We start from the raw sequence: 26,423 nt of genomic DNA on the forward strand, positions 1-26,423 counted from the left end.
AGTCAACACCAGCAATCAACAGCCAATTATTGCACAACTATATTCTACCCACCTCAAGACTCCGCTCCAATATAGAAGCATCAAGAAATATGGACCAATAGGCTTTCTACAAACACTTCTATTCAATATCCATTGTTTCGTGTTCTGTCTTGTGTTGATACTTTTAATACCCTATTAATATCCTCTAATGCCACATCATCCTTCCCACCTCACTCAAATGTAATGCCACATCACCCTTCCCACCTCACTCAAATGTAGATATAAAATCAGGGAAATGCAAGTTCTAATCAGTTGTGTATTTGTGAAGTCTTTGAAAATGTAATAAGTTTTACGAAACGCGCCCGTGTCGCGTCAGACTAGAAATAAAAATGAATTTTGGAGAAGTGATTTTTTATTTACCTCCAACAGTGAAGCATAATGTACGAAAGATTGAGAAAATTTGTGTTAGAATTATTAATCTTACTTTTTCGGTCATATTTAATAAAATATATATATATATATATATATATATATATATATATATATATATATATATATATATATATATATATATATATATGTCGTACCTAGTAGCCAGAACGCACTTCTCAGCCTACTATGCAAGGCCCGATTTGCCTAATAAGCCACGTTTTCATGAATTAATGTTTTTCCGACTACCTAACCTTCCTAACCTAACTTTTTCGGCTACCTAACCTAACCTTTAAAGATAGGTTAGGTTAGGTATGGTTGGTTAGGTTCGGTCATAAATCTACGTTAATTTTAACTCCAATTAAAAAAATTGACCTCATACATAATGAAATGGGTAGCTTTATTACTTCATAAGAAAAAAATTAGAGAATATATATTAATTCAGGAAAACTTGGCTTATTAGGCAAATCGGGCCTTGCATAGTAGGCTAAAAAGTGCGTTCTGGCTACTAGGTACGACATATATATATATATATATATATATATATATATATATATATATATATATATATATATATATATATATATATATATATATATATATATATATATATATATATATATATATATATATATATATATATATATAATATATCTTGCTGATATTACTATATTGTCTTATAAGACTTTACCTACTTGATAAGGTTGGTAGTATTAGGTGGTGAGTCAGGAGTTAGGATACCACTTGATAAGCAGATGATAGAGTCCTGATGGTATTGGAGTGCAACCTGACTTCAGTAGTATAGAGTGTTCGAGATATATAATTATATGTGTATATGTATTGTCCATGTGCCTTGTCCAGTAAATGTATTCAAATTTGCTGGTGTTTGCCCTTGTCCTAGTGAGGCTTCCCAGAAAATAGGGAAGAGAGAGAGAGAGAGAGAAAGAACCAAGAACCATAGCTGTGGACAGGGTAGTATGGAGCAATATAAAAAAAGGGGGATTGAGGAGATCATACCACATAAGGAGAGAGTGGGGAGTCACAGCGGCTCGAGTGGGTGTGTGCACGTGACAACGAGGCTGGTGCTGGAGCCGCATCCCCTAAATGTGTGACGTTGAGCCCCTCTCCAAGTGCCAGAAGCATCCAGGGTGATCTCCTGGTCAAAGTAAGCACTCTACGGAATTTTGGATTGGTTGTCTGAAAGGAAAGACCACCAACGACAACAACAACGACAACATCCATCATAATACTAAGACTCATAAACCTGGTTTTCCTCCTCATACTTTCATTTCTTCTCGGGGGCTCTGTCGGCTATCCTCTTGCCTCCTGGCAAGCTAAAACTCTGACGCCTTACCTTAGCACTTTTATCTCCTGCCCACCTTCGTCATTCTTAGAACTTCATAGAAAGACTGCACCTACAGCCCTCATAATACTAAGACTCATAAACCTGGTTTTCCTCCTCATACTTTCATTTCTTCTCGGGGGCTCTGTCGGCTATCCTCTTGCCTCCTGGCAAGCTAAAACTCTGACGCCTTACCTTAGCACTTTTATCTCCTGCCCACCTTCGTCATTCTTAGAACTTCATAGAAAGACTGCACCTACAGCCCTCCTGTAAGATGCTTAGTCTTGATGTCGACTCTCTGTTCACTAATGTTCCCCTAGATGACATTCTCTCTTTCCTTAGACAGAAGGCGACTGAGGGCCTTCTTCCTCTCCCGCTTCCCACTGACGTTTTCCTCGAACTCATTAGACTGTGTTGACTCTAACTCTCTCTTTCAACGGTAAATAATACACTCAAACTTTCGGTATCGCTATGGGTTCCCCTCTCTTCCCTGTTCTTGCCAATTTCTACATGGAATACTTCGGAAGTGTTCTTTCTTCTACTGATTCTCGTCCCTCTCTCTGGCTTCGCTATGTTGATGACATTTTTGCTTTATGACCTCATAACCATTGTCTCATGCATAGTGGCATGAACACACACTTTTTTCCTACCATCCTCTTTCTGTTGAGAAAAGTGTCCTTGTCTCTCTCTCTTCCTCCGCGCTCTACGCATCAGCGACCCTCAGTTTCTTGATTCTGAAATTGCCTTTATCTACAAATCATTCTCTCGCGTTGGTTACCCTTTGCATTTTATCAACTGTGCCTATTCTCAAGCTAAACGAAATTTCTTTCATCCTAACCCTGCTTCCAACACCAGTAGCACTGTGCTCAGCCTTCTCTTCATATCTGAACTCAAAACTTTAACTAATACCTTTCGTCCTCTTGACATAAAGCTCGCCGTTTTGATAAACACACTTCGTAGCAATCTAGTTCACTCTTCTCCTCCTGCTTCTAATGATGCGGGTGTCTACTCTATTTCCTGTTCGTCTTGTCCTCTACAATACTTTGGTGAAACTGGTCGTACACTTAATGAACACAAAAGAAGTGTTAAGTCTGCAGACACAAACAATGCTCTCTTCTGTCATGTTAGGGATTCTAAGCATACTATTGATTGGTCCTCCTCCAAAATAATCTTTCTTGCCTCTACTCTACACAGACTCCGTCTTGTTGAATCGGCTCTGATACACAATGAACCCAACATGAACTTGAGTCCTGGCTTTGCTGCTGTTGACTCTTCCCTTTGACAGAAGAAACTCAAATGCTCTAAACTTTGTAACAAACGTGACCTAAGATAAGCTTACTCTTCCATTTTCTTTCCTTCTTTCTTTCCCTTGTTTTCTCTTACGATCCCTTGCTTATTCCTATTACTATCCGCTTCTTATTCCTATTACTATACTCTTCTTATTGGGTTGTTATAAATAGGAGCTGACTCGTATGGGCCAAAAGGCCTTCTGCAGTTACCTTTGTTCTTATGTTCTTATTCCTATTAGTATCCCCTATATTACACCTTACCCTGCGTACCTTTTACCTTGCTTTTTCTTCCTTTAAGACTCTCTTCTCATGACCTCTTTCTTGCCTATTTATTGTCTCGACTCTTTTCCTCATCCACAGTTACAGCCCCGCTCCTCTGCCAGGTTAGTCCACTACGGGCTCACCATAGCCCGTGTTACTTGTAACTTTTTGTTCCTAGAAGCTGAATTTTAAGCAACAACAACATTCCTGTTACGGCCACTATGGGTTGCAACCGGGTTCTTTGATGGTGGAACCAAAATGATAGTATCCGACTCCAAGTTGGTAGTGGCTTTAAAGGAGTAGGCATGGTAATGCAAGTAAAAAAAAGGGGGAAGTTGAAATGAACACAACACTTCATCCTTTATCAATATATTAACTTAACTTATTATCACTTTTCCATCATCTTAAATGAACTAATATTACTACACGTGAATATTTACATGTGTCGCACTCACATAGGACACTAAGCACTCCTCGATGCTAATGCGATGCAGCCTTTGTCAACTTCCGTGTTTCCTTAACACACAGTACTGGTCCTCAACCATTACTGGGAAACACAAACGAGTCTACCCTTGCCATGGGCCAACCTACCGACAGAAATACTAGGTGCCTTTTGTGGATGCCCACAATCACTCTCTAGCCAAGTGCTGGCAGAGAACTTCAGCCACGCGCTGACAGGGGCCACTACATAGACAAATACAGAGGTATCGCACCCCTGGCAGGAGCCTCTAGCAACGAGCTAGTTACACTCCTCCATGACACCTTACTGCCGGTCGTCTCTCCCTTCACCAGTCCTGGGTTATGCCGACTCTTTACACTGCCACTCCACTGGCAGAAAGCAGATACCACACGGTTCCTCTTCGGCGGCGGCTCACTTAGTCGTCAAACAGAATTAAGTAGAGAGAGATTAAGCTGCCCAGGGTAGACTGCACTTCTCCGTACCACAGCAGCCCTACGTCGCCTCTGTGGATACAGACACGTCATCAGTAAACTGGCAGGTACTGGTATAATTAGGAAATATCAGTTACTGACCCTGATATTGACATTCAGCTCATATTGCAAGAGATGGCGCTGATTTCTAGTCGCCACCTCACCAGAGGTCAGTTAAGGTGACTCATCTGGCTGACCAAGGCAGGAATCTTGAGCCTTTTGCATGTATCAGAAAGCCACCTCCAGTTGGTGCCGTCCATATAACATCTGATTTTGTGGGGGTTAGGGAGCAGACTCACGGATGGTGCTGACGTAGCTACTCCATGCTCCGACGATGTAGTCGGGTTCCTAACAATTCCTCATTCAGTTACAGCTCCGCTCCTGTGCCACTACGGGCTCATCATAACCCGTGCTACTTGGAACGTTTTGTTCCGAGTAGCTGAATGTAAAACAACAATTTCCTCATCACAATCGACTTGAGAATGGTCTAGGACGGACCGAAACATCGTCGTCCCTTCACTTTCTAGTGTGTGGTTTGGTCAACATACATCTGCCACGTTATTGTGACTCTTCATCTGCACCGTAATCTATAGCACCTGAGGTGGATAACAAGACTACTAGGTTAATTATCTACAAATTAGTTGAACAACAGGAGTTTAGTTCTCAAGTCGTAATGGCCTGAAAAAAGCTCTGGATATCCTTCAATTGTAATCAGGAGACCTTGTAGATAGACACAGTGTGAGGGAATGTAGATTCCCTCAGCTAGTTTTCCTACTTTTCTAGATTAGGCTAGTCGCTCTAGGGACTCTATTCAAGAAGTTTTCAAACTAACATACACTTGTGGGGTGTTGGATGAAAGCTCATGCTATGGACTATCATTTGAGGCTAGCCAGAAGTCTGTGATTACTCTGTAGAGGGAGTTACAGACTTTTCCTGTTTCTGTGAAAATAGGATGGGAGTTGAGAGTGAATGGTGTGAGGGGATACTTGACTAAAAACCGTTAGAGGTGGTGGGGACAGTGGGGTGAACGTTGCCCCTCCCCCACCATGTGAGACATTGCGCCACTGTCTTTAGGCCTCCCCCCTCCTTGTGATGTCACGGGATGCCTGAGGGTGAGGGGCGCCTGTGATTGGTTTAGGCATTTCTGCTCCTAGCTGAGTTTTGGCGTGAACAGCTGTGATTTGTAGCGGCACCTTGGGTTGTGCCGGCTTTGTGTTGATTGGTCAAGACAAAGTAGGGGGGGGGGGAGATATGGACATTTTGAGTTCCCCTAGCCCACCAAATCTTCAGTTTGAGCTTGTCCCTTGTTACTCATCGTGGATGGCACTCCTGCCATCCTGGGTTGTGTCAAGGCCCAATTTGCGTGAAATTGGGGCCGATGAGGTACGGAAGGAACAGTGTCAGACTAAGAGACAGTTACAGTGTTAACCCATGAGGCAGTTTACCTCATGGTGTATCAGATTGATCCCTCATCCCTCGGGTCTGAGTATCCTGTCGAGTGTTAATGGACAATGGACAATTGGTGGAATAAGGGCAGTGTAAGTGAGGTGTTATTACAGGCCCCTGTTGGACTTTGAATTCCACCTGGCGGTGTTCGTGTGGTGACGCCGCCGGCCATTGTCACCCGAGTGTACGAGCGAGCATGCTGGTTTGATGGGAGTGTAGGTGATCTCCCATCCACGTGTGTATGCCGTTGGGCGCCAACCAGCCAGTCGGAGGCAAGCCCCATGTGCGCGCCGCCTACCTTGGCCAGCTGCCTGGGGGCCACCCCAGGCCACCCGCGCGCCAGCTCATCCTGGGTGGGGCGCTGTGACATCCTGCGCTACTCGTGACCACACCCTTTAGGGCCACGTGGTGGCCACATGCCTTGGCCACCCCTTTGGCCACGCTTGGCCACCGTCCCTGGATATTCTAGGGCCACACCTCGCACAAGGCGCGAGCTTGGTGTTTACAGCCAGAGAGGTAGTGACCAGGGAAATGATTGTTGAGGATTTGAAGGAACGTGATTACAATAACCAATGTATAACAGTGTCACAGGACTAGGGGAAATTCCGGTAAAAGCTGTGCTGTCCCATAGCCCTGCCAGGCTAGGGAAGCAGCTGAGACACAGCTGTCAGTGGCAAGTCCAGGTGACTGGTAGGACGGTACCTGGAGATGGATGTTGTACACGGGAGCACACTGTAGATATATATAGCTATAGAAGTGTGTAGAGATCAACCATATAAATGATCCAGTTGTCGATTCTATATAATCGGTCAAACTGGATTAATGCTATAGAGTACCGCATGTAAATTATATCATTGCAGAGGTAGGCAGGCCAGTGTTGCAGGGATGTCAGTGGATACCCTGAGGTCTGTGTAGTTAGGGATACATTTATCTGGTGATATAATTTTCATTGATTATGTGAATGCCATTTCTATGTGTTCGTTTGCATGTTTTTATGTACTGTGTTGTGTGGTGAGTCAGTAGATGAGATTGCTGACTGATTGCCTAATGATGTCATTAGCATGTGGGGTATGCTGACGGCATCATTATGCTGTGGGTTTGTGCAGTGTTGTTATCAAGTATACAATATTACTGCCCTAGGAACTGTGTTGAGGCTTTAAGGGGCCTCTTTGATTATTCAGGGGAATTCACAGTACTTAGTGAGAGCAAGTAATTGATTTGTTAATTGCCTAATTAAAAGAATTAGTGCCAGCTGCCCACGTAGCGACGGTGCTTTATATTAACGTAAATTGTCTTGCTGAAGTAGTCCTTTGCAACGGTTGCAAGATAAGGGGGGCAGTAATATTGGTATACTCGTGTTGTTGCACAACCGTGTGTCATTACTGTGTGGGCACAGTAATTAACGAGTTGCAGTAGCCGCAACCGTATCTGGGCAGTGCATTTATGTTGTATTGCATGCCGTTGTAAGTGTGACCTATGTAACACTGGGGTTACTTTGTTTCTTTAAGTTGTGTTGAGGACTTAAAAATTCAGTGAGTTAATTAAAGGGGTAATTAACTGGATAAGGGGTGCACATTTATTGCTGAGTGAGTGAGAGCTGTTATGGGAGAACAGTATTGAGCTTGAGTGAAATACGTCTCGGGTGCAAGTAAATGTCCGTGTGACAACTAATTGACCACTCTAGCTAATTATGTAATTAGCCTTCTCATCATGAATTCACGTAGTGGGAGAGGATCTGTCAGTATTTGTGTTAACGTAATTTGCTCGGGACTAATTACCTTTCTGGGGTATAGTGGCTCATGATAATTAGTGGAGTAATTAACGTCTGGAGTATTGAGGACTCAAATGACTCGGTAAAGCGAGGTCATGGAGCTTGCATAAATCGTTATATTAATCATATCCTGTCTGAGGACAGTGTATTAATTGCACTCATGTTAATTAGGGTAATTAACTCCTCTCCCATGAATTCACAGTGTTTGATTAGACCTGCTTAGGCAGTGTGGAGTAGGACGTATTTAGGTATGATTAATTATCGGTCCTGGTGACAGTTAATTAATTGCTCGGAGTTAATTAGGGTAATTAACACTCAGTAAAGTAAATTTTGACACAGACTGTTGAGAAGTTACCAAGTTAGGGTAGGCTTAGTTAACGTAACTCAATGGGGATGTAATTAGTGGTCCGTTTGACCTTAATTAAGAATTACTCACTGAATACTTGCAAGGAGTCAAGTGTGATGTAATATAAGAGAGTTTTGAGTTATTGTTAACAAGATGACTTGTGTTAAGAGAGACAAGTGTTAATGATTAACGTAGAGTACCATCATGTTGTTGTCTATGAGAGACAATGGTTGTGATTACCGTAGTACTTTGTTGCTGACTGCTGTGATCAGTCAATTAACGTAACTAATCACATAATCAGTTTGGTAATTGATTGAGGCAATTTCATTTGTTTATCGTCTGGTGACGAGAGTAGAGTAACTTAGGGATTACTGGAGCTGTGTCCCAGAATCCCACCTTGCCTGACTTTGTTTACTGTTTACAGTGCAACTTCTTGTAGGGAGTTGCAAAGAGTGTTCACACTAGGTTGTGATAGGGGAAGTCACTGTTGGACTACCCGCCTAGTTACGGGGGTCACTCCTGTTTGGAAGGAGGACCCTTAAGCTTGTGATTAGAGTATCTGTCACAGGGTAGCCGTGACAATATTGATGGCAAGCTTGTGTCATCAGTGGGCATCATTGTTCAGTTAGTTCACTTGTCAGCCCGAAGTGTCAGCAGGATGGAGCCTGCTGTCATTTCTCGAGGGGCTGTTGAATAGCTGTGTGCAATTGCTACTGGATGGACAATAACGTAACCACTCCCTGTGGTGTAACTTAGTCTGTGATATTTTTTTATTTGCAATATTGCATCATCAGTGGGCACACCTGTGTTCAGGTTAGTTCAGTATGCAGCCGCACAGCAAGGGTTGCTATTTAGCTGTTTGTTATCGTGCCACTGGATGGACATTAACGTAACGTAAACTCGGTAATGTATTAGTTAGTCTCTTGTTATTAATAAATTTGTTACGTTATAGAAAACGGTCTTTGATGTCAACCCTTCAACCATTCTTTTCCACCCATGTTCTGCTTTATAAGATTGAATGTTGATATGATCTTGATATGACGGCTGTCAGTGGGAATTCGAATTCCAATTCATAGCGCCACATCAAATATAAATATTTGATTGTGAGAACCCGTCGGTTACCCTTTATTAGTTTTAACGTCCTGTTTAACTAGGAGGAGCCAGCGGCCTATTGTGGACAGGTTTTCACCCCTGGTGGTGGAAGCCTGGCGGTTTGCTCCCGCTTTTCCTTTTTCTATTGGACTCATGCTTAACTGCCGTGAGCAGTCTTTAAACTTGTAGTCCACCTGCTAAGGTAGGTAGGCATAGAAAAAAATCGCACACACAGTAATGGGGGCTTAAGAATCCTCATGGCACTACAGGTCAATGCAGCGTCGTCTCTTCTTCTCTTGAACTGCACCTGCTGGGGAATTTACTAGGAATAAACTGAGTCACTTCCCTGTATGTAGAGCTCGTCAGCTGGGCAGGATTTCTGTTATTCCTGTATCGCAAAGCTCAGGGAGGATGCTAACTTCTGCAGAGTGTTATTGCATCCGAACATCTGGGAAGCCATGCGCACACTGGCGTGACGTCACTTGCGCCCGCCCCTTCCTCCATATGTTCTAGACGCGTCCAGTTTCTCAGATTTTTTTGTCAGTTATAAGAGGAAGAGGCTTATTCTTCCATAAAGATCGGATAAAAACTTGAATTTTAACAAATATTTAAATTTTGGATGTCACCTACATCCCTGAGGCAAATCTGCAGAGTTATTTGTGGACGTTATCTCTATCTCTAAGGAACGAAAGTGTTAGCAATTAAATTATGTTTATTGGCGCAAGAAGCTTTGATGACTAAAGTTAGTTGGGATGATCCACTAACACCCTAGTTACAAAAAGCTTGGATGGAGATGGCTCACGAACAGGCTTTAGTTGAACAAATAATATTTCCATGACACATAATCGAGGAAAATGATGAAGTAACAAAACATATATTCGTAGACTCGTCAGCGAGAGCTTAGGCCAGAGTTGCTCTATTGAAGAAGAGGACTTTGCCTCAGAAGGAACTCACTGCATTGTTTACAGGCACACACTTAGCAGTGCATATCAAACAAATCTTGTCTATCGTGAACATTAAAGATATTATTGTATGGGCTGACAATGAAGCAGTCTTGCAATGGGTACGAAACGACAACTGTCAAACTCCATATGTAAGAAATCGCGTCTCAGAAATAAAGAAGATTTCTGCAGGCTTTCAACTGTTGCTTGTACCAACAAGCAACAGTTAATGCTGAAGATAATCCAGCTGATCTTTTATCAAGAGTGATGATGTTTAACCAGTTAGCAAAGGCAGATATTTGGTTGCATGGTCCTCGATGGCTTGGGAATGGTAGTTGGCCAGAACAAAAGTCACAGGTCATTGTGACACAAACCATAACTACCACCAGGCAACAAACCCAAACATCAGTCTTGGATTGTACTCGTTACTCCTCATTTATCAGATTAATCAAAGTAACACAAAAAGTGTTCCATTTTCTCAAGAAAAGGGACATAAAATATATCTTTCCAGAAACACTTATCTACTGGGTAAGACAAGCTTAGAGAGATAAACTTATGGGAATGACTATGGAAATCTTCCTTATAAGTTGATACACGATCTTGGTCTGTGGGATAGATCAAAATAATCATAACATACTGTGTTGTGGAGGAAGGCTTAAACACACAGATATCAATCTAGATACTGTGCATCCATGGCTTTTATCAAAGAAACATTGGATCACAAGGTTGATAGTGTCACATACACATCAACAAATCATCAAGCTTGGAGGAGTGTTAGACACACTCACACATCTCAGACAGCAGTACTGGAGTCCTCAGGGAAGACAGTTATTCAAATGAATATTGAAAAATTGCATGATATGCCGAAGGTATGATGCAAAAACTTGTCATTATCTTGGGCCACCACCGCTACCAAAGGAACGGGTGATCCATCTACATCCTTTAGAGACGTCAGGAGTAGATTATACAGGAGCTATCTATATAACAGGGACTGCAGATAAACGACCTAATATGGCATATATCTGTTTGTTCACATGTGTTACTACCAGAGAAGTTCATCTAGAGGTAACACCTGATATGACTGCTCAATCTATTACAGAGTGCTATTGCATCCAGGCTTTCTGCAGATTCGCAGCACGCCGATCATGTCCTAAGATGAATATTTTAAGTAATGGAGCTAATTGGGTAGCTGGAGAAGCATGTCTACAGGAAATCTGTTCCCATTCTGCAGTTTCTTCCACACTGAAACAACGTCACTTACAAATAAAAGTTTATCCCTCCTTGAGCTCCCTCGTAAAAGCCTCCATGGCACAGAGACTTTTATGAACGGTTAATAGGAACTATCAAAAGATCATTGAAAAAATCTCTACACCGTCAAAAAATCAATCTTGAAGAACTCCAGACAGTCGTCGCAGAAATGGAATTCACGGTGAACAACCGGCTGTTGACATACTTGTCTGATGATCCTACTCAACATGGGACCCTTAAGCCATGCCCACTTAATGTATTAAAGACCTCTGACTCCAGTATCATCTCTAGTGGATGATGAGATCAGACATCCCTCATATGTGGGACAGAGCAAGCTGGTTCTGGGGTATAAGAATCTGTCCAGACTAATCCAAAAATGGAATGATGTTTGGACAAAAGAATATCTTACATCTCTACGAGAACATCACTATAGGGTGAATATCCCTCATAATAAATCTAATCTCCAACCTGGTGATATTGTCTTTGTAGACTGTGATGGTCTGAGAGTTGAATTGCCATTGCGTAAAGTCGCCTATGTCCATCCGTATAGCCAGGGGTTTTGTGAATAGTCAAGATTCTGTCTAAAGGAACTACTTCCCTAAAGACATTGGACAAACTTATCCACATGGAGTCTGTGAGTCAGTTACAGTCAGTTCCTGGGAGACCCCCAGAACCTTTTACTCCAGATGACTCACAGACATCAAACAGCCACATACGTCCACAACAGAAAGCAGCCTATAAGTGCAAACAAAATTTGCACTTGTTTTATCAATCTGATTCAGAGTAAATGAACATATATGGACACAGGTGATCCTATATGTTAGACTCTGGGCCAGTTCTCTCCCTCTGGAAGAGGTAACACCTGATATGACTGCTCAATCTCTTATCCAGGCTATGTGGAAAATTACACTCACGTATCTATACTATTCTCTAAGGAATGTAATATTTTTATAACATATCTACATCTTACATCAGAATCATACCTCTACTAATGATTTAAGAATCATCAGTATCTACATCAGAAGCCTTCATGACCATTTGGTCAAGTACCCCATTGGGCTTAATGCCTTTTTAACATTGTACATGTGCTCACAAGAATCTAGATGCTTCCAGGAGTAAGTGATAATCAACAAATGTTGTTGGAACAAAATCCTGGAATAATAGATTCCAGTGATGTGTTTTCAAAATCCTTAATAAAGAAAAAATTGTACTATTAAGTACTGTCAATAATCTTTAAATCCACTAGTTGTTTATCTTGTGATATTTTTTTATCATAATAATCAGTCTAAATAATGAAAATAATCAAATTATAATCATTGCCGGCACCTCCACTGACCAGAATGGTGTAGTACCTGATCATCCTGTGTTAACATGGAGGTGGCGCACGTGTGCAGTGTTTGAGGACAGTTTCAGGTGACACTACCTCACAAACTACTTATCTAATCCACACGGGATCCGTGTGAGGGCAGTAGCACTCCAGGTTGCAATTTTTTTTACCATGTCGTGGCACAGTCGAGTAAGGTGCGTCTGGGATCATCCCAGACGTAGGTTCGAATTCTCATCACGGCCCTTGTGGATTTGTTCATTTACTTATCTAATCATCAGTAATCACTTCCTAGATATTCGAGGAGTCCCTGATCAATAATCTAAGCTACAATTCCTCAATAAGAACTCATATTAAGAGTAGTGAGAATGAACTCATGTACCCCGAGACCTACCACGCTTCCACCATCATTGGAAGCGTGATGGTGGAAGTAATCTGTATAAACCATCATAATCTTTAGCACGGCTACAAGTATCCATCCTACAGCAAACACTGCAGAAACAGCAGAAACTCAATCAACATCAAGCGGCCACACTACCATTAAAATATAGTCTGGTCTCAGGAAGAGAGACATCATCTGGCTACTATCAGACAGGCTCCGGTTCTCAATTCATGATAAGCTTTTAATCGTTTTAAAGCGTAAATTGGCCAATTAGCATAATTTATGACATTAATACATCTATATAAATAAAAATGGAAATGTTCGTTTGTTCAAAATCGCTAATCTCCGAAAGTTCTTCACCGATTGCTTTGAAATTTTCACACAACGTTCCAGTCGCATCCGAGCAGGTTTTTATATACATACCATATAGATGTCACGTCTGTGACGGTAAAAAAAATCTTTTTCTGAGAAACTATGTTTTTCATGTGTTTTTGCTATGAGGGGAAATCTTCAAAACCTCTTTACCGATTGCTTTGAAATTTTGACACAACGTTGCATTCGAATAGCCGCGTCCTTTTATATATCTACTATATACATGCCTTGCCTGTGACAGGAAAAAACATGCTTTTTTGAAAAACATTGTCATCTGTTGCACATAATAGCAACTTGCAGGCTATACTAAATATGCCACGAATTCCATTTCAGTGTTTCCGATTGCATTGATAAATTTTATTTTCATAGATTTCGATTTATTTTATTTTTTATTGAATTATTTTGTGTGACATTGTGTTTTAATTGAGCTGTGATGTTTACCATACCGTTCGTTTCATAAGTATAAGTATAGATGCAACACCTGTGACAGGTAAAACTATACTTTTCTTGAAAAACAGCGACATCTGTTGCATGTAAGAGCAACACAAAAGCTATACTAAATATGTTACAATTCCATTTCAATGTTTCTGATTGTATTGATAAATTGATTTTTCATAGATTTTGATTTATTTTCATTTTGTTTTAATTATTGTGTGAATTGCATTGGAATTGAGTGTGTTTTTTACTGTACTGTTCATTTCGTGAGTATAGTTTATTTTTTCATTTATTTCATATTTTCATTTCATTTTGTAACTGTTTTTCTTATATTTCAGTGATGGGAACATCAGATCACTTGATATTCCCAATTTTCTGATGGGAACATCAGATTATTTGGGAAGGCATTGGACGAGAGAGTGGGGAATGGTGGGGATGATTAGGGGACGGAAGTGAGAGACGGTGGGGAGGACGAGGGGACAAGGGAGGGGGTAATGATGGGGAAGGACGAGGGGACGGGGGAGTTTGAGATGGTGGGCACGAGGGGATTGGGGAATGGAGAATGGTGGGGAGGACAAAGGGACAGGGGAGTGGGGCATGGTGGGAAGGAAGAAGGGATAGTGGAGCGGGGAATGGTGGGGGAGGACGAGGGGACGGTGGAGTGGGGAATGGTTGGGAGGCCGAGGAGATGGGTGAGGGGGGGGAATAGTGGGGAGGACTGGGGGAGAGGGAAGATTGCTGTGGCTCTTGTTGGGCAGAGAAGCAACGACTCATCATCAGTAAGTTCTGACTTTACACATGAAATAACTGAACTTCTTATATTACTGAATCCATCATATAAATTTAAATATATATAGTTATCATGTGTGTATAATATTTTATTTGCTCATTACATATACATTATTCTTGTATAATTATACCTTGCAGTGTGCCACAGCACAGATATTCCAAGGACTCTGTTAGAGTGTGTATGTCGTTCAAATCCTAGATCATGAACCTTACCAGTGTTTGCAGTGATAGAACTGTTTTTTATCAATTTATTTTTGTAAAAATGACAATCTAAATATGTTGGTTCTGCAATCCAAATGTGAACCAATTGTGGTTCTGCAATTGATGACCTAAATCAGCCTTAAGGACCCTACCTGCTACAGCTCATTACCAGTATTAAGGTCACAGAGGAGTGTACTTACAACCCAGCATAGGAGCCTTACCTTCAGCTAAGAGAGCTTATTTGTGTTGAATTTTTGTAATCATTTACAGTAATTATTAAGTTACCAAATTTTTTACCCCATTTTTCGTCCAATTCTCCTCATTCATCTTATCCTGGTATTTCCCCCCACACCCATCAATTGCTTGTCAGTGACTGGGGTAGACAGTTGGGTCTATGAACTGTTGCAAGCCAGTTGGCCCTGTACCCGAGTGTTAGACGCTATAGTGTAATATAACATTAGGGAACAGCTGAGAGAAAAACAAAAAACAATGACCGATAGAGCAGTAGAAAGGAAAGAATCAGAGAAGACAGGAAAAAAGAATGAGCAATGAACAATAATGAAAAGGAACGTCCAAAAGAAGTAAACACTGCTACATGAAACATATTAACATCATTAGAGGTCCAGATGAAAAAGAAACAGCTGAGAAATGCCAACACCATAACAGAGTTTAAGGAGCATATAGAATCGCAAGCAAGAGATGTGGAGGAGAGTAGACAGCACAATGAGAAGATGACGGAAGAACTACAAGCAGAGGCAGCTTCACTAGGAAGGTAGGTAAAGGAAATCCGAGAAAGGGAGAGAGAGGATACACCTGGATAAGGTCATTGTGAATCAAATTGAAAACCTTTACAAGATTGAGGAACTCAGAGTAGCTACCTAGAAGAACTTAGAGGAGTTGAGGGAAATAAACTACAAAAAAGAGCAGAATGTGCATGGGATTCAGGCTAATAAAGTCAGTGGAAGAGGAGGGAAAGGCACCAGCGGAGGCAAGAAGGACAACAGAACAGATGATTATAAACATTGAGAATGTAACAGACAAATGGGAAACAAGACATGACAAAATATTTGCTGAAGTTGCTAATGTGAAAGTAATCTTTCAGAGTAATACACCAGTGGAGATTGTTGTCAAACTGTCAAACTATGAACAAACTATGAGAACAAACAAACTATGGGAACCATAGGTTGAACAAATCAAATTAACGAAAATGGTGATATATTTATGTATCATAAAGAATAATTGTAGTTCAGAAACTATTGTTTTATATGCTCACTGGTAGTTTGAAGCATGCAAACGTCAATCACTATATTAAGAAATACAGGTAAATGGAATTTGAAATATGTGATGCAGTTGATTAATTACAACTTGAGCACAAGGTTTTGATTACGTACATGTAAAAACTGCACATTAGCAGAGTCTTTCTCCCATATGGTGATCACTGAGCGGTCGTCCAACACATCCCGGAGAGACTGGTAGGGCTGAGGGATGTACTTCACAGCCAGGAGAGCCATGAGGTTGCCGACATAGCTCTGGGTCAGCACCACTGTCACCAGCCCCCACACTGCCAGCACCACCCGCTCCCACCACCAGTCTGCTCCGGAGTCCAACACATCTATGCAAGGAATGTGTGTTAAATAGTATTATGGTATACTTTTTCGTTCAGGAAATGGCATTCCTTAAAATAACTCTTCAAAGTATTCTTTAAAATAACTCTTTAAAGCAATCTTTAAAATAACTCTTGAAAATTTCTATTTCATAAAAAGCAAAGTTAAACAATTTTATATTATGCATCTTACAACATAGTTTTGGCAAATGAAACTAAACAGGCTTAATCTTGAGCAAATTAAGATTTATTCATCAAAATTCGAATGAGAAATTCAAAGGTACGTGGATTTCACGAACGAGATGACAGGTTTTCAATATGAGCCACGCCTGTGACAGGGCCCACTGGTAATGAGTCCGCCGTGTGCTCAAATGTGGCATGGCGATTATCTTCACCCCAAATGTGAACATTATGCTTGTTGACTTTGCTAGTCATATGAAATGTGGCCTTATCCCTGAAAACAAGAAATTGTTCAAACTCATCTTCTTCAAGTTTCTCAAGCATATCAACACAGAATTGCTTGCACTTTTGCTTGTCCTCAGTCTTTAAGGCATGAACAAGCAGTAGCTTGTAGGGTGTCGTTAGCAAGCGTTTCCTTGCGACACCCCCAAACTGTTTTTGAAGGACTCTGGGTTTCCGGACTTGCTCTTCTTATGGACGTTCTAGAGCTTAGCAAAAATGTTTTCTGAACCCGCTGGACCATCTTTTCTGATACTAGTGGTTGTCCAGATCCTTTTGTCTTGCATGGACAGCCTTCCTCTTTGAACTTTTTTGTGTCATGTCCAAATCTACTTTGCAGTTGGGGAATTTGTAGTGAATTTTCTCACAAGTGCATGCTGCACAGTCTTGTTCGACTGTGTTCCAGCTGCACAGTCTTGTTCGACTGTGTTCCAGCTGCACAGTCTTGTTCCATTGTGTTCCAGCTGCACAGTCTTGTTCGACTGTGTTTCAGCCGCACAGTCTTGTTCGACTGCGTTCCAGCTGCACAGTCTTGTTCGACTGTGTTCCAGGTGCGCAGTCTTGTTCGACTGTGTTCCAGCTGCACAGTCTTGTTCGACTGTGTTCCAGGTGCGCAGTCTTGTTCGACTGTGTTCCAGGTGCGCAGTCTTGTTCGACTGTGTTCCAGCTGCACAGTCTTGTTCGACTGTGTTCCAGCTGCACAGTCTTGTTCGACTGTGTTCCAACTGCACAGTCTTGTTCGATTGTGTTCCAGCTGCAGTCTTGTTCGACTGTGTTCCAACTGCACAGTCTTGTTCGATTGTGTTCCAGCTGCACAGTCTTGTTCCACTGTGTTCCAGCTGCACAGTCTTGTTCGACTGTGTTCCAACTGCACAGTCTTGTTCGACTGTGTTCCAACTGCACAGTCTTGTTCGATTGTGTTCCAGCTGCAGTCTTGTTCGACTGTGTTCCAACTGCACAGTCTTGTTCGATTGTGTTCCAGCTGCACAGTCTTGTTCCACTGTGTTCCAGCTGCACAGTCTTGTTCCACTGTGTTCCAGCTGCACAGTCTTGTTCCACTGTGTTCCAGCTGCACAGTCTTGTTCCACTGTGTTCCAGCTGCACAGTCTTGTTCCACTGTGTTCCAGCTGCACAGTCTTGTTCCACTGTGTTCCAGCTGCACAGTCTTGTTCCACTGTGTTCCAGCTGCACAGTCTTGTTCCACTGTGTTCCAGCTGCACAGTCTTGTTCCACTGTGTTCCATCATACTCTAACACACAAACCGAATTTTCTTTTCCAGTGAATGGCATTTCTTTACATGAAAAGAAATAAACATAGAAATTTTGACTTCTTTCTATATATGCTGTTAAAAGTTTAGATAACTTGAACGAGAATTGGTCGAGTTACTAGATTACGAAATTATGTAAAATTATCTGAAACACCCTTTATTCTCGAGCAGAATAATGAAATTCTTGATGGTTGTGAATGTGCCAACGATTTCAATGAAGAGGAATAGATTACTGGCATCGAACTATTAGGCATTTTGCTCGATGTCTGTTGTGCAAAAAAATTCAGAATCGATAATCACCATTGCCAATCATACTCACCTTTAAAACCCATTGTAATTAGGGACTGTCACTCATATTTTTTATGAGTTTATTTTTTGAGTGAAAAAAAAGAATTATTCATAGATTTCCATAAAGACTACGGAACTGTCGAATGGCACAGTGAAAGACTGATGAGAAAGGGTGAGGTATAATATTAGATTAGAGTCTGAGTATATCTCAGTAAATTAAGGGTCAGCGTAAATACAGTCATATTAACGTGATGTGCCAAAGGGCTTGACCAGGGGGGCATGTGATCAATATATAAATAATCGATTGAACATCATCATCAACTTGAATCCGGCTATTTTTCGGCCCATTTATGGACATAGGTAGGGAAACATTGATTTAATTTATTATTTTATTTGCTCCAGTCATAAAGAATACTTTTTTATTGATTCTAACGCTAGACTGGTGTTTGGAGTGATATTTGATATTTAAATAGTATATTTTCTGGTGGCGTGGCAATCATTTCTTGTTTTTCTCCAGGAAAATGCCACAAGTCTAATATTATTGGCATGGGTAAATAGAATAATGTGTTAATTTCTTAATACAAAAACAACAGCATATTAGCTGCATTTTGTATTAAAAATAATTAAAGGATGTCAGTTTTTCTGGACATAATTCTGAGGGGGAGAAACACGGGTCACAGTCCATTGTTTAGAACTGACGAGCACTGATACTCCTCCTCAGAATTACAGTGGTACCTCGACTTACGACAACCCCTACTTACGAATTTTTCAGGAAAATGCGCCTTACGACCTTTGCCTCGACTAGTGACTATGTTGATATGTGTATGGGTTGACCAATCGAGTGGTTCCTGGTTGTACGGCCGAATCTGCCTCAGTTTACCAGAGCCTCTCGTTTAGTGATGATCGTGCTTGTTAAGAATTTCATTATTTTTCTTTTAACATTAAAGCAATTATTATATCACGCCATGGGTCCCAAGAAAGTCAGTGGTAAGCTTCAGCCTAAGAAAACACATGTGAGGATGACCATAGAGCAAAAACAAGAGATCATTCATAAACATGAAAATGGTATGAGGGTTGTTGATGTAGAGTAGAGGATGTCCCTTCCTCATTTATTAAGAAAATGTGTGCAGTATGGGAAGAACTGCAAAGTTTTGCTGAAAAGTGTCACCCAAATCAAGTTGTAGCAGCACGTTATGTTAACCTTTATAATGACAATGTCTCACTTTAGACAAGTGTTACAGCGCAGGGAAAAGCAAGTGTCGCTAGACAGGTTTTTGTAATAATTGAATGTGATCAATTATTACAATGAAGTATGCTTCTGGGACTGCAGTGGGTTCAGTGACATTGGTTGTAGTGACGTGTAGTTTGTTTAGGCTACTGGTCACTGATTAGCCACTGAGGCCCATTTTCCTCAGGCCCATTTAGCCTCTCGGCTAAATAATAATTGTATTAAAATCTGTCGTCGGATTTATCAGCTAAGCTCCCTTGTGCTAATTTCCTGGAGTTTATTTTGCGGATAAAATTGGTAATTATTTTAGTTTAATTAATTTAGAGGATTTAATGTATTCAGTCTTTAAAGTGAAGATTGGCTCTTGAGACTGCATCGGGATCAGTGACATTGGTTGCAGTAGTTGATTATGCTTTATCTGCCAATTTTATTCCTCCCTTTTATAGGAATTTGGCAATAGCTCCTAGGCCCTTTACTTGTAGGTCCGTTGGGAATGTATCCACCACGATGGCTTGTATTTGACGGACGTAGCTGCCTAAATGTACTGATTAATGGTTGAGCCACTTGGTAGACTTGAGGTCCTATATCAGCCAGAAACCCTGATATATTTAATGTCCCCAGGTACATTATTTATCACCTGAGTAATTATGTACAGACTTTAATTGTAGATCATCCGCCACCTGTTTAGTGACAAACGTTCTGGCACCCTTGGCCAAACAACCCTCGGGTTTGGACCCTTGCGATTTTAGTTTTGATGTTAAGTTGATGGCAAAGTTGCATTATTTCTTGACTTTTTCGATAGGACACTGATTTTCTGTTGCACCTTGCAGTACTGAACTGTAGTAGGAATGTTATCTTACACCTTTGGGTTAAGAGACATTATTTTCGTGCCTCCGCACAATGCTGCATGATCCTAACTCCTGTTACATCTTTTGCAGGTGTGCGCAGTTGGGTCTCACATTCGTTGGCGTTGTGCTTCCTGAGGCACCTTGTGAAATTTTGCAATTCTTTGAGTCACTTGACACGCGCCTCACGATCAGTATAATTGGTGCAGTGGTACATAGAATGTACTTGGTAGAATAAACATGTTCCATAGCTTACAGCACCTTTTGGAGTCACCGCCTTGGGTGGCCCAGTAACTGTAGACTTGGGGTGCCCCACTGCATAAGTGCCCACACTGCCTTGGTTCCACTTTGGGGAGGAAATATTGTTTAGATTTAGTCGGAGTACTTGTTGTACTCATTTGTTTACTATTATTGGTTTCTGAAGGTTTACTTGGTCGTTTTAATTTGTCCTGTGTACGTAATTGAACTACTGAACGTAAACTCTCTGATATTTCACATAACAATAAATACTTGTATTGTAGATAGTACTCATTTGTCTCAGTATGTCCCTAGATATTTTCTCCTTATGCTTATTTCCAAGATCCACTCAGTTTCGGTCATAATGACTGTTAGGCTGAGGGCCTTGATCATGGATTCTACCTCCAGCTTGTAGCCTCCGGTGATGATAAATACAACAGCTCATGAATTAGGTGTGAAAGTTTTTACCTCTGGATCAGCATAACTCTACTTGAAAAGTTGTACTGCAAGATCATAGCCTTCACTAGCTAACCTCAGATGAGATACTACTATTTTAGCCTCGCCGGATAATTGATCTTGCAGATAAGAGAATTTACTACTCTTTGGAAATGATGGTTTTGAATCCACAAGGTCTACGAATTTGTCCCAAAACTCGACCCAATCGTCCTCGTTTGTTCCTGCGAAAGTGGGTAAGTTAACTGGAGACACATTAGATGAAACTGTTGATGTTACCATGTTCTGGACAATTATTTTGAGGAAAGGATCCAATCTAGCCTGAGTATCTGTGATGATATTCCTCTTACCTCATTTGTTATTAGTTGACACACCACCATCCTTGTTGGAATTAGCAGCATATAGGCACTGTGAAATGTTTTCCACTTAGACAATCTTATGATACACATGTTGTATATATTTAATATATTTATTATCTTTGTATGCCTATGTATGACCATTGGTTATGTCGTTGAATCCTCCCTAACCGCCCCCCCCTCCCCTCTCCCCCAGTGAAGTACCGGCTCTGCCAGTGTTGTCATCTCGTATCCGTGTGATTTCTTTGTGTACTTATTTTGTATTTCATGATAATTTCTTTAATGTATCGAATTACAATTATACATAATTATGTAAGGTTGTGCCATATACTCTTAAGTTGTGGTATAGTGAATTAGAAGTTCCTGAATGAGTTTATATTGTAAATGAGTTAGCAAGATTTGAAAGTTGAAGGTCCATTGACTTATTGGAGTTGGTAACAGTGTCGCCTCCCGGCAAAAGTGCCTCAAGACGTCACTGTTCTTTGATTTTTTCAGGCGAACGGACGTGTTAGGTTGTTGTCCGTGATTTGTGACCTTATATTGGGTATTGTGCCTGCTAGATGTTGATCATGTAACTGTATGTATTTATATGGATCATTTTCTATTGTTGTCCATTATGTATACCAGGTGGTAGGTGATTATTATTATGTGTCTTAGTGAGGTGATATATTTTGAGGAACTTGTGAAATGCCAAGGTGATGTATGTGATATTATTCCTTTTATATATATATATATATATATATATATATATATATATATATATATATATATATATATATATATATATATATATATATATATGTCATGGTCGGGGAGATATAATCTCCATATACCTATCTTAAGGTTGTACCCTTTAGCATCACTGGAACATATAGCCTGGCCACATACCACGTAAGGTTCTAGGGGAGTAAAAAGCTAGCAACAAATATTCCAGTTTACTGGCATTGAGAACCATCCATAACATTAATACTACAACACTCTACTAATATAACACACTAATACTATATCCAGCTTCTCAACAACTGGGCATAATACATCAAATACAGGTCTGCAAACTGCATCAATCAACACTAGCTGACACCAGGAACTTTACCTAGCGCAGTGGACCACTAGTGCCTATATGCTGCTAATATCAACAAGGATGGTGGTGTGTCAACCAATAACACATGAGGTAAGAGGAATAATATCACATACAGCACCTTGGCATTTCACAAGCTCCTCAAAATATAACACCTCCCTAAGACACATAATAATCACCTACCACCTGGTATACATAATAGACAACAATAGAAAATGATCCATATAAATACATAGTTACATGATCAATATCTAACAGGCACAATACCCAATATAAGGTCACAAATCACGGACAACAACCTAACACGTCCGCTCGCCTGAAAAGATCAAAGAACAGTGACGTCTTGAGGCACTTTTGCCGAGAGGCGACACTGTTACGAACTCTAATAAGTCAGCGGACCTTCAACTTTCAAATCTCGCTAACTCATTTACAATATAAACTCATTCAGGAACTTCTAATTCGCTATACAACAACTTAAGAGTATAAGGCACAACCTTACATAATGATACATAATAGTAATTCGATATATTAAAGAAATTATCATGAAATACAAAATAAGTTGGCAAAGAATTCGCATAGATACGAGATGGCAACACTGGCAGAGCCGGTACTTCACTGGGGGAGAGGGGAGGGGGGGGGGGTTAGGGAGAATTCAAGGATATAACCAATGGTCATACATATGCATACAAAGATAATAAATATATTAAATATATACAACATGTGTATCATAAGATTGTCTAAGTGGAAAACATTTCACAGTGCCATAATTTCATATAATGTCAGGACAAATGGGTAATGCAAGGTACATCACTAATATGGAATTTTCTCAGTATATATGTGATGAATACATATAGAAACTAAATGTATACACTCTAACATGGTCCACATAATGTTACCTTGATAGCATTACTTACAATAAACATAAAAGGATGTTTTTTCAAATCTATGACGTTAGGCTACTGCTATAACTAGACATCTAATATATAAATATATATATATATATATATATATATATATATATATATATATATATATATATATATATATATATATATATATATATGCAACAATGATCACAAAAATATAATTGTGGATATATATATATATATATATATCCACAATTACATGGCATACATCTTTAATACAGAATTAATATAGACTCGGAAATGTATGTCATACATTGACAATACATAAAATAAGATTAATATATGGTAACATGAGATTAAATCATATACACAATATTCGTGATACGAGGTTATCAACCAAGATATCACTGTATAGTTTGAGCACACTCATTCACCATTCTCAGTATAATCATACTAGTGTATGCATGGTCATAACAGTATCATACTCATATTGGGCTAGGTCACCCTTAATAACATTTAAATTTTCAATGGTTAAATTAGTGTTGGCAAGTTCAGCTTGATATTTTTTTTCTATCTGCCGTTTGACTTGCTGATATTTACTTGTTACTTGAAAGTAGGTTCCCAGTTACACATGATCAACTGGAGATTGTTGAGACAGATCATTGCATATATTAATTTGTCTTGTTAAATGATCCGTAAGTCCTGTTATGGTCTGTTTTAATTTCATTTCTGGAGAAGCCATGCTGGCTGTTTGATTTGGTTTTGTTGGTCCCATAATTTCGTAGTAGAAGTAACTGGGATATTGGCTCATGAATTTTGAACAGATATTTAGTGATAATAGCCTAGGATAAATTTTTCAATCACTTGACTAAATCATACCTCCTTGGAGGTTGGCACATAAATATTTAATTCAAATATATATACAAAAGATTTGAGTGGTACTCAGTGTCACTGTAGGAATTTGCTAAAGCTAGCCCTTCTCAATCGCTGTTGGATGGATAGCAACACAATTCTTATCCCTTAAAGATGAAATAATTACAGATAAATATAAATGGATATAATGTGGAATAATATAAGATAAGAATGTCCAACACAACTCGTGTTGTTAATGATCCCACCCCTTAGGGTCTGCACAATTGTTTAAATGGTTGCTAGGTTTGACAATATTTAGTTTAACACTTGACTAAGTAATATGCTACCCTGATACTGGTCAACACAAGTAATTGGATTGGAATTGTCTGATCATTATTCAGTTCTACACTAGCTCAATATTTTACTATCCAGCATAAGGGTTGGTACAAATAAATTAAATATAATGTGCAGTAAGGAGAATGGTGCAATATTTTTTTTATTTTATTGTATTTTATATTAAATGATTCTCTTATTTAGAGAAATGTATGTATAATTTTAGTATTGTTAAACTCTCATCAATCTTTGGTATTTAATTAGTTTATTAAATTGTTAGAGACTCTTACGTGAAATTGATCCACCCAGTTATTGAATAAACTTATGCAAAAGTATAACCACAATTTAGTTAAATTTAATTTGTGCATCAAACTCTGAGGAAATAAAACACCACCAGTTTCTATGGATATATCTTGAGATGATTTCGGGGCTTTTTGGTGCCCCCGCGGCCTGGTCTTCGACCAGGCCTCCACCCCCAGGAAGCAGCCAGTGACAACTGACTAACACCCAGGTACCTATTATACTGCTAGGCAACAGAGGCACAGGGGTGAAAGAAACTCTGCCTATTGTTTCTCGCCGGCGCCCGGGATCGATCCCGGGACCACAGGATCTCAAGTTCATTGTGCTGTCCGCTCGGCCGACCGCCCTATAGCTATATTAAGCTACAAATATAAGCTATATAATATAAGAATATTAATTTAAACTTTTATTTTTTTTAACATTTAATTTTAACTAATTTTTATTAATATTAACAAATATTAAGCTATATAATATAAGCTACAAAAATGACAATAATTTTATTGATGTGCAGCTATACTTCGTACCGTATTTATAGGTATTAATAATTTATTTAACTGCTATATTGCCTGTATTAAGGCTTGGAACAATAATAGTGTAATGTTTAGTAATAATATACATGTACTGAGGTTGAGAATTGATGAGGCAGGTTACTAGTGAATAAGCTGTGTGTTTCTACTGCTAAATATTTGTTCGATTATTTATGCACTAGTTCTTTTTTAATTGTGGATCATAAAGATCCGGGTTTGAAGAACCAGAACGTAGGGGATTCTGACTCGTGGAATGTTACTATTTATTTTCATCATTATTAATTGATTAATTTACTTAATTAACTCATATTTATAATTTATATTTCTCTCGGTCGTGTACTGTATGTTTAATTGAGTGGACTGTACGGTATTAAATACCGTACAGGGGGGGTTAGTAATTATAGCCTATCAACTGAAAATTATCGATTGATAGGAAATTCACTACAATTGTTAATACTACTTGGGTTAATGTAAATTATTAAAAGCCTTATCTGACTAGAAGGCTTCAACATTCAGGTATAGGTGTAGAACACTGGAGCGTCCATGTGCGTTACTTGTTGCATCAAGTAGTTATTGTTAATGTCTTTGGGTTGCACAGAAGATCTGCCAGAAGTATAGATCATAACTAATGTAACTACCATTCTAATAACAGATATTGTATGACATGGATATTTAGATTATTATGATAGTCTTACCCTATTTTGGGTTACTGCCCGCCTCATGACCAGTTTGTTATACTTATACTATAAGGCTCTGTAATAACAAGTAAATAATTTGAGCAAACAGTAAACGAGGTACTCCCGTAATGATGAGGTTGAAGGAGTAGATTTACGTCAAGATGACTTGGGTTGGCGAGTATTGGCGGTACTGCTTATTGTGCGCCCTCCCAGAAGTGGATGAAAATTCAGAATGGCGTCTTCCCTCCCAAACCAGTCTAGTGACACCACTTGAAACCAGTTCCATTTTCGTCCCACTTATGGACAAAGGTAGGGAGGCTTTGATATTATTTATTATTTTATTTAATCCAGTCATAGAGAATAATTTTTTATTGATTCTAATGCTAAACTGGTGTTTTAAGTAATTATTTGATATTATAATAGTATATTTTCTGGTGGCATGTAGCAATCATTTCTCGTTTTTACTCTGGGAAAATA

The 26,423-nt window shown here is 39.7% G+C and overlaps 1 protein-coding gene across 1 annotated transcript in view; it reads right to left on the reverse strand.

Moving 5' to 3' along the window:
- Positions 1–26,423, reverse strand: part of LOC123762174 (probable glutamate receptor) — a gene marked incomplete at its 5' end in the record, with an annotated part of 102,857 nt that overhangs the window by 44,013 nt on the left and 32,421 nt on the right. The window contains one exon of the mRNA XM_045748551.2: positions 15,969–16,189. Within this exon, the coding sequence (XP_045604507.2) occupies positions 15,969–16,189 (221 nt within the window). The remainder of the gene's footprint in view (positions 1–15,968; positions 16,190–26,423) is intronic.

This window comes from Procambarus clarkii, chromosome 34 (assembly GCF_040958095.1).
Source record: "Procambarus clarkii isolate CNS0578487 chromosome 34, FALCON_Pclarkii_2.0, whole genome shotgun sequence".
NCBI lineage: Eukaryota > Metazoa > Arthropoda > Malacostraca > Decapoda > Cambaridae > Procambarus > Procambarus clarkii.